General features: G+C 37.8%; 1 protein-coding gene and 1 non-coding gene across 2 annotated transcripts; both read left to right on the top strand.

Annotated features, from left to right (window-relative positions):
• Positions 1-1,722: 1,722 nt before the first annotated feature.
• On the top strand, positions 1,723-2,301 carry LOC131018663 (uncharacterized). Its single transcript, XM_057947378.1, has one exon. It carries the CDS (start codon positions 1,723-1,725, stop codon positions 2,299-2,301), a length of 579 nt encoding a protein of 192 aa, XP_057803361.1.
• A 5,616-nt stretch (positions 2,302-7,917) lies between these two features.
• LOC131019277 (small nucleolar RNA R71) lies at positions 7,918-8,024 on the top strand. The gene has a single exon (XR_009100196.1). It is a non-coding gene; the product is annotated as a small nucleolar RNA R71 (small nucleolar RNA).
• Positions 8,025-16,394: the final 8,370 nt, after the last annotated feature.

Here is a 16,394-nt window from a genome sequence, read left to right on the forward strand (position 1 = left end):
TATATGAGTGTGTTATTCTCTTTTATTTTTAACTTATGGCCCACCTTTTCAATTGTGTTTTTTAAAAGTTGTAGATACTCATATATCGGTATGCATATATATAGGATTGATGTGCAGAGATTTCTTTTTTTTTTGAGAAGCTATATATATATATTGAGTTTCTAAGGGGGATGACATATGTTTGCTTAAAAGTGCTTTCAATGCATTTTATGTTCCAATATGTATTATATACGTGTACATATATATGTTAGCTAAGTAGATGATTTTACTTAAGATTTATAAGATTGATGAATTATTATATGTGTTCTATATATATATATATATATATATATATATATATATTAATGAAATCTGTATAGTTAATAATATTTGTTTCCAACTTGCATTCTGCCTACGTATATATGTGCTCTTAATTTTTATCTATGTTTAAGTATTCTAATTTTATTTATTTAAATAATAATAATTATATTCTTTCTCGTTCATTTATGTTAGTAAGTTGAAATTATTATTATTCTATCAAATACGTATTGTAAATATTGTATATATTTTTTTGATTAGTAAATTATTAGTAATAATAGACAAAGATTTTATTTTTAAATTCCTCTTCATGTGCATTCATTAAGCATATTTTAATTGTGATTTCATAATTCATTTTAGGAACGGCACGCGAGACTTAATTATTTAACTGCGAGTTTTTGCACAAGAAAGGTTAAGGTGGGGTTATAACGTTGCATTTAACATTTATCCTTATTATACATTTTTACTCAATTTATATGTGTGAGAAGCAGGCAGAGCCTCCGGGCTATGAGACAGAAAGTTATAGCCTACGGGTTATATGAGACAGAAAGTTATAGCCTACGGGTTATATGAGACAGAAAGTTATAACCTACGGGTCATATGAGAAAGAAAGTTATAGCCTATGGGCTATATGAGACAGAAAGTTATAGCATACGGGTTATATGAGAAAGAAAGTTATAGCCTACGGGCTATATGAGACAGAAGGTTATATAACCTTCGGGCTAAGAGACAGAAAGTTATTGCTTTCGGGCAATATGAAAGAGCAGACAGTTTTTATTGCACTTATATTTTGTTGTGATTCTTATAATATGGATAAATGCACCCCACTGAGTTTGTTGTACTCACCCCAAAACAATATCTTTTTCAGGAGATGACTCGGGCGATGAGAGGCAGGGCGAGTGATGGTCAAGATAAAAGAAGAAATAATATTTTGTATTCAATTAGAATAAAGACTCAGTTTATGATGTTTATTTACTTTTCTCTGTTGGATTTAGGTTTTAGTTATTTTAAATATTGAAATCTTATTATTTTCAATCAAAGTACTTCTTTTTATTTAATTAGAAAATTGGGGTGTCACAGTATGGTATCAGAGCAGGTCTACGTTTCTGTAGACTCGCAATAAAAAGAAAAATGACCATCATCGCAACCGCCACATCGCTACCAATTGAGGTAAAAGTCAAAAGTATATTTATGATGCTTTAAGATTTTTTGATGAAGTTAGATTTTATTTCATTTTTTTTCTTCTCATGTCCTCGAGATTACTTATCTAGATGATTAGAAAACGTAAAACCTGTAGAATAAGTACAGCGGTGCCAACACGTGTACAAGAATTGGGACGACGAATCTCTTAGAATCAATGAGAATTAGTACCTATCGTTGTTTTTATCGCACAACTCTTACTATATACCGCATTATTTTTAGATTATGGCCAGAACAAGGGGTAACAGGAGACCTCCGGCAGACGAAGAATCTGATAGCGAAGCCACTCAATCGATGGGGAATAGGAATCGAAATCGAAATGATGTTAATACGCTGGCCCATGTGCATCAACCTCAAGCAGAAGGTGGAAATGGAGTAGTAGCTCAATTTCGAAGCATGGCACCGCCAATTCTAAGAGGGAATGAAGGACCCTTAGGGACCGAGGAGTCGATGCTCCAGATGGAACGCATTTTCAACTACATGCGTTGCAGGGATGACTTGAAAGTGACATGTGTAGCCTTCCAACTAACAGACGATGCAGGACACTGGTGGGAGTCAGAAACTGCTGCCCTTACTGAAGAGCAGATGAGAGCCATCACCTGGAGAACGTTCAAGGAGAAAGTGATGGGAAAGTATTTCCCAAGGACTTTTCGCAAACAAAAGGATATAGAGCTCATGAACTTGGAGCAAGGAAACATGACCGTTTTGGAATACGAGCGGAAATTTACCCAACTAGGCCGTTTTGCTCCCCACTTGGTGGACACTGATGAAAAGAAGGCCTGGAGATTTGAGAATGGGTTATGACCTGAGATTGGAGGGCACTTAGTACCTCTAAACATCACATCATACTCGGAAATCTTAGAACGAGCCCAAGCAGTCGCATCACGCCTGAAACTGGACAACTCTGTGGCTCTACCTCAACATACTGGAGAAAAGAGGCACTGGGATGATCGAGACAAATTGAGGAACTCCCAGCCATAAATGAAACCAAGGAGTAATGTGGGAGACGACCAAGAATTGGCGCCGCACAAACCTCTTTGTCCACGTTGTCAGCTTTACCATTTCGGAGAGTGCAAATCTGGCGAGAACGTATGCTTCAGATGTCACAAAGAAGGACACATGGCGATGAACTGCCCAGAAACACGAAGTACGAGTGCCTCGAACAACAACAATGTCCCGACTTGGCGGAATAGAGACAATAACTGGGGAAGAAATTAGGACAACAACAACAGGGGAAGGAACCAAAATTACAACAACAATGGTGCCCGGAAGGGAGAGGCACGAGTTTATGCCATGAACCAGGAAGAGATGGATGGAGAGGCTCAGACTATATCAGGTATCTTACCCGTTTCGAACAAGACTGCTCTATTTCTTTCCAGTGCTTCGCATTCATTTATCGCAAGGAGATTTTACGAAAAGCAGATACAACCCTTGAAGGTAAGAATTCCCTCAGGAAAGGTGGTGGGAATAGATCGTTTGACAAGGGAGAAAAACTAAGACCTCGTTAGATCAGGCCCTTTGATAGTCTCGAAAGAGTTAGTGAGGTAGTGATCACTAAATTATTAGCAACAAATTACCGCAACTAACACGGTGCAATTGTAGCACAAATTAAGTAACCGAGTATCGTATCCACAGGGACTATTATGACGAATTACTCTAAGTAATCCTAATTACACTCTAGTAATATTCAGGCAAACGAAAGAAGGAAGGTTTAATTAACTTTAAACTAAAACGCAAATAACAATAATTAAAATCACGTAGGAAAAATCAAGTATTAAAAGACAACTGATCCTAGGGTAGTAAATTCATTAACTAAATCCATGCAATAAATCTATTAATCCTATGTACCAGTTTAATCCAGTTATGATGAGAGATCACTTAATTAATCAATTACTCTCGCTAGAGCAGCAACGATCGTAGATTAGTAAATTCTCTATCTCCGTTAGGTCTCAAGAAAATCTACTAACTCCCAATAGTTCCTAAGAATAGCTCCCTATGATCCACCTATCTCCGCTAGGTCTCAAGGTTAAAAATCATATCATACATTCCTGAATCCGCTAAACAGTTATCTCCGCTAGGTCTCAAACCGAATAGCTAAACATGCAAACTATTGATCAGATAATTCACAAGAAATTAAGCACCAGGAATTATGAATCATAAACTGGAAGGCACAAAGGTATTAACAAATAAAACACATAAATTCAATCAACTATTTACAAACCCTAGAATCAGCTAAAGGAAACTAGCTAGACATAGTAAAATAAAACATAAACATAATTAAAGAGAATGCAATTGTAAAAACTGAATTATATAAAAACCGAATAAAAACGATTGTAGCGACTTGAATCTTCAATCTTGATCCAAGCCTTGAAAACTAGAAAGCTAAAATATTCTAAAGCTAAAACTATAAAACTGAAAATATAAGTCTGGGTGTCGGGGCTCTCTCGAATAGGTCAAAAGAGGACCTATTTATAAGCTTCAGCTTTCCTTCGGATCACCATGGAAGTTGCCATGCAAAGTAGAATTCTAATGGTAATAGAATCGTGTGAATTAAGGCAACTCTCCAGCTGGATGCGCGCTTCTGGAAAACACTCCTACTCTCGCCAACTTCGCAGCTCTCGCCAAAGGAATGGATGATTTCCCTGACCTCGCCATAGAAATGGTTTGCCAGCGGAATGATGATCTCTCTGGCATTCGCCAGAGGAACGGGTGATATCTCAGGTACTTCGTCAGCGGAATGGGTCGCCAGCGGAATGTCTTCCGCTCTGGCCTTCCTCCGCTCTGGCAGCGGGGAAGTGAATCCTCTGGCAGCGAGGACTCCTCTGGTGATGACTTCTCTGGCGCGTCAATTCCTCTGACGTGACTTCTCTGCTCTAGCGAAGTGATTTCTCTGGCGTGACTTCTCTGCTCTGGCGAAGTCATTTCTCTGGCGTGACTTCTCTGCTCTGGCGAAGTGATTTCTCTGACGTGACTTCTCTGCTCTGGCGAAGTGATTTCTCTGGCGTGACTTCTCTGCTCTGGAGATGTCGGCTCCTCTAGTATTCGCGGATTTCTCTGGACTAGCTTTTGATTCCTCTGGCTTTCGATTCCTCTGGCGCGTCGATTCCTCTGACGCCAGAGGAATGGTGATTTCTCTTCTCTGAAGACCAGAACACCTAGAAAACGCCAAATTCATCCAAAGTTCTCCAAAATTGCATCCTTTCATCTTGAAAGCCAAAATCTCCTACAAAGCATATAATACACCATAAAACGCACCAAATTCCAGAAGATTAACTTAAAACACGCACAAACAAACCCATAAAAATAGTGTAAATTAAGCATAAATCAACTCCCCCACACTTAGCCTTTTGCTTGTCCTCAAGCAAAATCTATATGAATCCTAGGAAGAAATTGATTTTAACAATGTAAATTTCCATCCACTCATTCACAAAGTCAATTCAAAACTTTCCAATCAACACACATTTCTCAATCATGCAAGTAACTCAAAGTTTAAGAAGCAACAAAAGAGTAATGCGAGTAATTCGATCAGACCCAATTCTCCGCTAGAAGTGAATTCCCTAATGTGATCGCCTTTATAATCAATATCACCATTTTTTCACACTTTGTGTGCTTGAGATTTCTCGATAGTTGAGCCATAATTCATGAAATAAAACCATTTGGATGTAATCCAAAGTCTTTTCACGTGGTTTCCCATGCTCATAGTTAGACTAGAGGAGCAGAGACTCAGAGCTATCACATTTCAGAACAGGCCAGATGTTTCAGAGCTGGCAATTTTTAGAGTTGGCAATTCGTCCAACATTTTCACAGATAAGATACGATCGTAGGCAATCACAATGACAACACTCCTTCTAGCATCTACCGGACAAATCACGTTTTACTAACTTACAAAAGTGTTGCAACAAAACTCATAATTCTTTGCACAATCAAGAAGCATATATTAAAAGTAAAATAAGAATATCCTCCATTCATTCACAAACCCGAAATTCACATCGAAAACCATCATCTCTTCCACAAATTCATAAAAATTAGCAAGATTCGAGACCAAAAACTAAGCATAGAAAAATCAATTTCGCCCAATTTTGAAAAATATAAGCTCCAAAACACCCCCCCACACTTAAAGTATGCCATGTCCTCAGGGCATAAAAGAAATACAAAGAGTATAAAAAACGTCCCTGATTATTGGCATTGGAACACTGAACCATCGTGAGAGGTGGCGAAATGAGGTTTATGTTTTTGCGGCCTCGGCAGAGTAAATAGTGGCTGCGCTGAACAGAGCAGCGAAGTGAGCGGCTGCACTGGAAACATGAAGACCTCCAGAAAACTGGCAGAGACACACCTGCCCCAAACAAAACAAAAAGAAACAAAACGAAACAAAACTATACTAAAAGAACGAAAAACAAAACAAAGAAAAACAGTTGGGTTACCTCCCAACAAGTGCTTAATTTAACGTCTAGAGCTCGACGATACCTCATGGCTCATGGAGGTCGGAAACAGCACTCTAACCATTGGAAAGCTTTTCTACTCTTGGGTGCTTTCTCCACCAAAACACTTCTCTTGGCCCTAACATCCTCCACAAGCATTGCCCCTTTCTCATTCTTGTTCCGAAAAATCCGGAATTTCACTTTCTTCTTCTTGGGGGTATGGGTTTTCAAAGACCCCCCATCATGCTCCAAGAACAAACACATCTCAAAAGTCAAAACTTCTTTTGGTTTTGGAGTCTTTTTCTTGGCTTCATACGTGGGCAGCTCATTTTTCTCAACCTCTTCATCCTCCGAATTTGCTAGAAAACTGTCAGCCAAATTAACCTCTTTATTCTGGGGAACTTCCTTTGGTGGAGGTTTCTTGAAAATCACAGTTTCCCCATAGGCTCCCAATGTCATTGTCCCCCTTTGCAGATCTAGCTTTGCTCCACACGTGGCAAGGAAAGGTCTCCCTAACAGCAAAGGCATCTTTGGATCCTCCGGGATATCCAACACTACAAAGTCGACTGGGAAGAAAAAATTACTCACCTTCACAAGCACATCTTCCGCAACTCCAAGAGGTTTAGAGCAAGACTTGTCAATTAGCTGAATTGTCTTGTTAGTTGGCTTCAAATCCCCCAGCTGCAACTTCCTATAAACTTTGAGAGGCATGACATTTATGCTTGCTCCTGTGTCACACATTACTTTCTCAAACAATGACTTTCCAATTTTCACAGGAATATTGAAGCTGCCCGGATCTTCTCTCTTTGGAGGCAACTGATACTCCTTTACTGCGAGAACCTCCTCAAATTCATTGAATGCATTCTTCTTCTCCATTACAGACTTCACAATTTGCACCTCATTTGGTTTATTTCTCAAGATCTCCACGGAAGGAATATTCACGGCCAACTTCTTAAATGTCTCCAAAAATTTGGAGCTTTGCTCATCTAATCGTGGCCTCGGGAATGTAGGAGGAAAAGGTGCTACAGGTTTGTACTCTGGCCTGGGAAACGTAGGAGTAAGAATAGGCTTCTTAACAGCAGAGGTTCCATTGTGGCCATCCTGCTGCTCTTCGCGATCCCGCTGCTCTTCACGATCCCGCTGCTCTGCAGAGGAATGGTGATTCCTCTGCTCTATATGGTCCCGCTGCTCTTCATCCTCATCTGAATTATCAACCACCCGTATGGAATGACATTGCTGATTTTGCTGAGGCTGTTGATGTTGGCTCTTCGGATTGAACTGAGTGTTGCTAGGAAACTTTCCTGGTGTGTGCTGCGCAGCTGCTTGGTTGGCCATCTGACCAACTTGAGTTTCCAACATCTGCACTTGCTTAGACAGTGCTGAAAATTTTTGCTCCATGTTGGAAATTTTGGTCCCCAGGTTTGCCGAGTTTGCCTCCATCCCGGTCACCTTCACCAACACTTGCTTCATCATCTCCTCTAGTGAATCCTTCTTCGGCTCATTGATGACTCCTCCACTAGACACAGAAAATCCCGGTGGAGGTTGCAAAGCATTGTTGGGATTTGAATAGGAAAAATCTGGATGATTCCTATTATTTGGATGATACAGGGGATTTCCACCCGGATGTCCCTGATAGTTTGGCCTATGGAATTGGTATTGCCGCTGGACAAAATTAGCATCTTCAGACTGTGCCACATCGGATAAAATCGGCTGCTGAGGGATTTTGGCTAGCAGTGCTTTTCTCTCCAACTCATACTGCTTTTGAAGAGCTTCGTATTTCTCTTTAAAATCATCTTTCTCCTCGTTTACAGTTGCAATTCTTCTCGTAGGATTTCGGTCATTTGGCCATTGATAACTGTTGGAGGCCATCTCTTCTATCACACGATAAGCCTCCTTTGTATTTCTATGGAGAAGACATCCACCTGCAGTAGCATCCACCATACTTTTTGTCAGACCAGTCAAACCATTATAAAAGTGAATGATTTGCTGATCCTCCGTAAAACCATGTTGTGGACAGTTCCTGAGCAGCTCACGAAATCTTTCCCAGGCATCATGAATGGTCTCATCTCCTAGCTGGGAAAAGTGAGAAATCTCCGCAATGATTTTCTGAGCTTTAGAAGCAGGAAAGTATTTTGCCAGGAAAGCTCTACACAAATCCTCCCATCCAGTAATAGCACCTCTGTCCAAACTCTTGAACCACTCCTTCGCTCTGTCCCTGAGAGAGAATCCAAACATCTTCATTCTGATGGCATCAGGTGGCACTCCATTCTGCTTAATAGTGTCGCAGATATCTAGAAACTGAGTGATGTGAGCATGCGGATTTTCAGAAGCCGCTCCACTAAACTGTTCAGCTTGCACCATGTTTATCAATCCCGGCTTCAGCTCGAACGTGTTAGCCTGCACAGTTGGTCCCCATCTGCCTCCTTGAAATTGATCAACCCGAGGCTGATACATGTGATTCAGTGGTGGCTCTGGTGGAGGAGTCCGGTTGCGCTCTCTCTCTTCGTCTAGCTGCCTCTGAAGGTGTGTCACGGCTCGCACAAGAGTTTCAAGGTCCATGTTATTCTGTTGCTCTGCCATTACTTGCTTCATTTTGTCGCGGTTGTCTCTTTTGTACTGCTTTTCGATTTCCAAGTTCAAAGGTACTAGATGTTCCTTTCCTTTGGATCTCGTGATCATACACGCCTGAGACAACAAACAAAAACAGAAATTTAAAAACTAAAAAAATAAAATAAAATAAAAACTTATAACGCCTGAACTAATGCTTAAGTCTAATCAGAAATATTAAAGTAAATTCTAAATAGTCCCCGGCAACGGCGCCAAAAAGTTGGCGCCAAATAGTCCCCGGCAACGGCGCCAAAAAGTTGATCACTAAATTATTAGCAACAAATTACCGCAACTAACACGGTGCAATTGTAGCACAAATTAAGTAACCGAGTATCGTATCCACAGGGACTATTATGACGAATTACTCTAAGTAATCCTAATTACACTCTAGTAATATTCAGGCAAACGAAAGAAGGAAGGTTTAATTAACTTTAAACTAAAACGCAAATAACAATAATTAAAATCACGTAGGAAAAATCAAGTATTAAAAGACAACTGATCCTAGGGTAGTAAATTCATTAACTAAATCCATGCAATAAATCTATTAATCCTATGTACCAGTTTAATCCAGTTATGATGAGAGATCACTTAATTAATCAATTACTCTCGCTAGAGCAGCAACGATCGTAGATTAGTAAATTCTCTATCTCCGTTAGGTCTCAAGAAAATCTACTAACTCCCAATAGTTCCTAAGAATAGCTCCCTATGATCCACCTATCTCCACTAGGTCTCAAGGTTAAAAATCATATCATACATTCCTGAATCCGCTAAACAGTTATCTCCGCTAGGTCTCAAACCGAATAGCTAAACATGCAAACTATTGATCAGATAATTCACAAGAAATTAAGCACCAGGAATTATGAATCATAAACTGGAAGGCACAAAGGTATTAACAAATAAAACACATAAATTCAATCAACTATTTACAAACCCTAGAATCAGCTAAAGGAAACTAGCTAGACATAGTAAAATAAAACATAAACATAATTAAAGAGAATGCAATTGTAAAAATTGAATTTTATAAAAACCGAATAAAAACGATTGTAGCGACTTGAATCTTCAATCTTGATCCAAGCCTTGAAAACTAGAAAGCTAAAATATTCTAAAGCTAAAACTATAAAACTGAAAATATAAGTCTGGGTGTCGGGGCTCTCTCGAATAGGTCAAAAGAGGACCTATTTATAAGCTTCAGCTTTCCTTCGGATCACCATGGAAGTTGCCATGCAAAGTAGAATTCTAATGGTAATAGAATCGTGCGAATTAAGGCAACTCTCCAGCTGGATGCGCGCTTCTGGAAAACACTCCTACTCTCGCCAACTTCGCAGCTCTCGCCAAAGGAATGGATGATTTCCCTGACCTCGCCAGAGAAATGGTTTGCCAGCGGAATGATGATCTCTCTGGCATTCGCCAGAGGAACGGGTGATATCTCAGGTACTTCGTCAGCGGAATGGGTCGCCAGCGGAATGTCTTCCGCTCTGGCCTTCCTCCGCTCTGGCAGCGGGGAAGTGAATCCTCTGGCAGCGAGGACTCCTCTGGTGATGACTTCTCTGGCGCGTCGATTCCTCTGACGTGACTTCTCTGCTCTGGCGTGACTTCTCTGCTCTGGCGAAGTGATTTGTCTGGCGTGACTTCTCTGCTCTGGCGAAGTGATTTCTCTGGCGTGACTTCTCTGCTCTGGAGATGTCGGCTCCTCTAGTATTCGCGGATTTCTCTGGACTAGCTTTTGATTCCTCTGGCTTTCGATTCCTCTGGCGCGTCGATTCCTCTGACGCCAGAGGAATGGTGATTTCTCTTCTCTGAAGACTAGAACACCTAGAAAACGCCAAATTCATCCAAAGTTCTCCAAAATTGCATCCTTTCATCTTGAAAGCCTAAATCTCCTGCAAAGCATATAATACACCATAAAACGCACCAAATTCCAGAAGATTAACTTAAAACACGCACAAACAAACCCATAAAAATAGTGTAAATTAAGCATAAATCAGGTAGTATATCGATTAGTGTCGCCGCCAAGCTTGACTTTGATACATAACGTCTTATATGTCTCGTCTTTGAGAAAATTCGTCCACGACCCGGGCAACATTGTGAATCACATCGAGCTAGAACTAGATAGAGGCCTAACTTATGATGAGCACCTGATAGCTATTTTGGATAGAAAAGTTCATGAGTTAAGAAGTAAAGAAATCCCTCTAGTTAAGTCCAATGGAGTAGGCATGACCATAATAGTGCTACATGGGAAAAGGAAGATGACATAAGATCTAGATACCCTCTTTTGTTTGACTCGGGTAAGTAATTTCGAGGACGAAATTTTTTTTCAGTTGGTAAGGATGTAGTGACCCAAAATATTTTAACTTCAAATTATTAAATTTTTAATTTCTTTAATTAGTTTTTTTTACTAATTAAATTTTTAAGTCTTATAAGTCGCGCCTAGATATTGCATGAGCATGAGCATTTTAATTACAATAAATTCTAAGCATTCACTATTATTATTATTATTATTATTATTATTATTATTATTATTATTATTATTATTATTATTATTATTATTTTAAGTAAGATTTTCCCTAATTTATATTTCCTTTCTTATTAAATCTAAATTTTGGTGTGATTTGTTCTTGATTGATTTCTCTACCAAAAATAAATCCCCAGCTCCTAGTATAAATAGTACCTCTCTTCATTCTTTTTCTCACACCAATTTCCGTCTTCTCTGGAAATCCTCTCTGCTTACTCCCTCTCACTTTTTCGACAATTGTGAGTGTGCAACAATTGTCCTTTTCTTTTTCTTTTTTTTCCTATCTCCTTTAATATTTATATATACGAGTGTAGTTTGATGTATATAAGGTTACGTATATGAGTGTGTTATTCTCTTTTATTTTTAACTTATGGCCCACCTTTTCAATTGTGTTTTTTAAACGTTGTAGATACTCATATATAGGTATGCATATATATAGGATTGATGTGCAGAGATTTCTTTTCTTTTGAGAAGCTATATATATTGAGTTTCTAAGGGGGATGACATATGTTTGCTTAAAAGTGCTTTCAATGCATTTTATGTTCCAATATGTATTATATACGTGTACATATATATGTTAGCTAAGTAGATGATTTTACTTAAGATTTATAAGATTGATGAATCATTATATATGTTCTATATACATATATATATATATATATGTATATATTAATGAAATCTGTATAGTTAATAATATTTGTTTCCAACTTGCGTTCTGCCTACGTATATATGTGTTCTTAATTTTTATCTATGTTTAAGTATTCTAATTTTATTTATTTAAATAATAATAATTATATTCTTTCTCGTTTATTTATGTTAGTAAGTTGAAATTATTATTATTCTATCAAATACGTATTGTAAATATTGTATATATTTTTTTGATTAGTAAATTATTAGTAATAATAGACAAAGATTTTATTTTTAAATTCCTCTTCATGTGCATTCATTAAGCATATTTTAATTGTGATTACATAATTCATTTTAGGAACGGCACGCGAGACTTAATTATTTAACTGCGAGTTTTTGCACAAGAAAGGTTAAGGTGGGGTTATAACATTGCATTTAACATTTATCCTTATTATACGTTTTACTCAATTTATATGTGTGAGAAGCAGGCAGAGCCTCCGGGCTATGAGACAGAAAGTTATAGCCTACGGGTTATATGAGACAGAAAGTTATAACCTACGGGTTATATGAGAAAGAAAGTTATAGCCTATGGGCTATATGAGACAGAAAGTTATAGCCTACGGGTTATATGAGAAAGAAAGTTATAGCCTACGGGCTATATGAGACAGAAGGTTATATAACCTTCGGGCTAAGAGACAGAAAGTTATTGCTTTCGGGCAATATGAAAGAGCAGACAGTTTTTATTGCACTTATATTTTGTTGTGATTCTTATAATATGGATAAATGCACCCCACTGAGTTTGTTGTACTCACCCCAAAACAATATCTTTTTCAGGAGATGACTCGGGCGATGAGAGGCAGGGCGAGTGATGGTCAAGATAAAAGACAAATAATATTTTGTTTTCAATTAGAATAAAGACTCAGTTTATGATGTTTATTTACTTTTCTCTGTTGGATTTAGGTTTTAGTTATTTTAAATATTGAAATCTTATTATTTTCAATCAAAGTACTTCTTTTTATTTAATAAGAAAATTGGGGCGTCACAGTATGGTATCAGAGCAGGTCTACGTTTCTGTAGACTCGCAATAAAAATCTTTTTAAGAAAAATGACCATCATCGCAACCGCCACATCGCTACCGAGTGAGGTAAAAGTCAAAAGTATATTTATGATGCTTTAAGTTTTTTTGATGAAGTTAGATTTTATTTCATTTTTTTTCTTCTCATGTCCTCGAGATTACTTATCTAGATGATTAGAACACGCAAAACCTATAGAATAAGTACAGCGGTGCCAACACGTGTACAAGAATTGGGACGACGAATCTCTTAGAATCAATGAGAATTAGTACCTATCGTTGTTTTTATCGCACAACTCTTACTATATACCGCATTATTTTTAGATTATGGCCAGAACAAGGGGTAACAGGAGACCTCCGGCAGACGAAGAATCTGATAGCGAAGCCACTCAATCGATGGGGAATAGGAATCGAAATCGAAATGATGTTAATACGCTGGCCCATGTGCTTGCACAAGCACTGAGAGGAGTATTGCCTCAGCAACCGCATCAACCTCAAGCACAAGGTGGAAATGGAGTAGTAGCTCAATTTCGAAGCATGGCACCGCTAATTCTAAGAGGGAATGAAGGACCCTTAGGGACCGAGGAGTGGATGCGCCAGATGGAACACATTTTTAACTACATGCGTTGTAGGGATGACTTGAAAGTGACATGTGTAGCCTTCCAACTAACAGACGATGCATGACACTGGTGGGAGTCGGAAACTGCTGCCCTTACTGAAGAGCAGATGAGAGCCATCACTTGGAGAACGTTCAAGGAGAAAGTGATGGGAAAGTATTTCCCAAGGACTTTTCGCAAACTAAAGGAGATAGAGCTCATGAACTTGGAGCAAGGAAACATGACCGTTTTGGAATACGAGCGGAAATTTACCCAACTAGGCCGTTTTGCTCCCCACTTGGTGGACACCGATGAAAAGAAGGCTTGGAGATTTGAGAATGGGTTACGCCCTGATATTGGAGGGCAATTAGAAGCTCTAAACATCACATCATACTCGAAAATCTTAGAACGAGCCCAAGCAGTCGCATCACGCCTGAAACTGGACAACTCTGTGGCTCTACCTCAACATACTGGAGAAAAAAGGCACAGGGATGATCGACACAAATTGAGGAACTCCCAGCCAGAAAAGAAACCAAGGAGTAATGTGGGAGACGACCAAGAATTGGCGCCGCACAAACCTCTTTGTCCACGTTGTCAGCGTTACCATTTCGGAGAGTGCAAATCTGGTGAGAACGTATGCTTCAGATGTCACAAAGAAGGACACATGGCGATGAACTGCCCAGAAACACGAAGTACGAATGCCTCGAACAGCAACAATGTCCCGACTTGGCGGAATAGAGACAATAACTAGGGAAGAAATTAGGACAACAACAACAGGGGAAGGAACCAAAATTACAACAACAATGGTGCCCGCAAGGGAGAGGCACGAGTTTATGCCATGAACCAGGAAGAGATGGATGGAGAGGCTCAGACTATATCAGGTATCTTACCCATTTCGAACAAGACTGCTCTATTTCTTTCCAGTGCTTCGCATTCATTTATCGCAAGGAGATTTTACGAAAAGCTGATACAACCCTTGAAGGGATCCCTCAGGAAAAGTGGTGGGAATAGATCGTTTGACAAGGGAGAAAAACTAAGACCTCGTTACATCAGGCCCTTTGATAGTCTCGAAAGAGTTAGTGAGGTAGTATATCGATTAGTGTCGCCGCCAAGCTTGACTTCGATACATAACGTCTTATATGTCTCGTCTTTGAGAAAATTCGTCCACGACCCGGGCAACATTGTGAATCACATCGAGCTAGAACTAGATAGAGGCCTAACTTATGATGAGCACCTGATAGCTATTTTGGATAGAAAAGTTCATGAGTTAAGAAGTAAAGAAATCCCTCTAGTTAAGTCCAATGGAGTAGGCATGACCATAATAGTGCTACATGGGAAAAGGAAGATGACATAAGATCTAGATACCCTAATTACAATAAATTTTAAGCATTTTAATTATTGCATGAGCATGAGCATTTTAATTACAATAAATTTTAAGCATTCACTATTATTATTATTATTATTATTATTATTATTATTATTATTATTATTATTATTATTATTATTATTATTATTATTATTATTATTATATTAAGTAAGATTTGCCCTAATTCATATTTCCTTTCTTATTAAATCTAAATTTTGGTGTGATTTGTTCTTGATTGATTTCTCTACCAAAAATAAATCCCCAGCTCCTAGTATAAATAGTACCTCTCTTCATTCTTTTTCTCACACCAATTTCCGTCTTCTCTGGAAATTCTCTCTGCTTACTCCCTCTCACTTTTTCGACAACTGTGAGTGTGCAACAATTGTCCTTTTCTTTTTCTTTTTTTTTCCTATCTCCTTTAATATTTATATATACGAGTGTAGTTTGATGTAATATAAGGTTACGTATATGAGTGTGTTATTCTCTTTTATTTTTAACTTATGGCCCACCTTTTCAATTGTGTTTTTTAAAAGTTGTAGATACTCATATATAGGTATGCATATATATAGGATTGATGTGCAGAGATTTCTTTTCTTTTGAGAAGCTATATATATATATATATATATATTGAGTTTCTAAGGGGGATGACATATGTTTGCTTAAAAGTGCTTTCAATGCATTTTATGTTCCAATATGTCTTATATACGTGTACATATATATGTTAGCTAAGTAGATGATTTTACTTAAGATTTATAAGATTGATGAATCATTATATATGTTCTATATATATATATATATATATTAATAAAATCTGTATAGTTAATAATATTTGTTTCCAGCTTGCGTTCTGCCTACGTATATATGTGTTCTTAATTTTTATCTATGTTTAAGTATTCTAATTTTATTTATTTAAATAATAATAATTATGTTCTTTCTCGTTTATTTATGTTAGTAAGTTGAAATTATTATTATTCTATCAAATACGTATTGTAAATATTGTATATATTTTTTTGATTAGTAAATTATTAGTAATAATAGACAAAGATTTTATTTTTAAATTCCTCTTCATGTGCATTCATTAAGCATATTTTAATTGTGATTTCATAATTCATTTTAGGAACGACACGCGAGACTTAATTATTTAACTGCGAGTTTTTGCACAAGAAAGGTTAAGGTGGGGTTATAACGTTGCATTTAACATTTATCCTTATTATACGTTTTACTCAATTTATATGTGTGAGAAGCAGGCAGAGCCTCCGGGATATGAGACAGAAAGTTATAGCCTACGGGTTATATGAGACAGAAAGTTATAACCTACGGGTTATATGAGAAAGAAAGTTATAGCCTATGGGCTATATGAGACATAAAGTTATAGCCTACGGGTTATATGAGAAAGAAAGTTATAGCCTACGGGCTATATGAGACAGAAGGTTATATAACCTTCGGGCTAAGAGACAGAAAGTTATTGCTTTCGGGCAATATGAAAGAGCAGACAGTTTTTATTGCACTTATATTTTGTTGTGATTCTTATAATATGGATAAATGCACCCCACTGAGTTTGTTGTACTCACCCCAAAACAATATCTTTTTCAGGAGATGACTCGGGCGATGAGAGGCAGGGCGAGTGATGGTCAAGATAAAAGAAGAAATAATATTTTGTATTCAATTAGAATAAAGACTCAGTTTATGATGTTTA

Source organism: Salvia miltiorrhiza, chromosome 3, assembly GCF_028751815.1.
Source record: "Salvia miltiorrhiza cultivar Shanhuang (shh) chromosome 3, IMPLAD_Smil_shh, whole genome shotgun sequence".
Classification (NCBI taxonomy): Eukaryota; Viridiplantae; Streptophyta; class Magnoliopsida; order Lamiales; family Lamiaceae; genus Salvia; species Salvia miltiorrhiza.

Coding starts and splice junctions, on each gene's coding strand:
- LOC131018663 (XM_057947378.1), top strand. CDS start 1,723: ATGGCCAGAACAAGGGGTAACAGGAGACCTCCGGCAGACGAAGAATCT.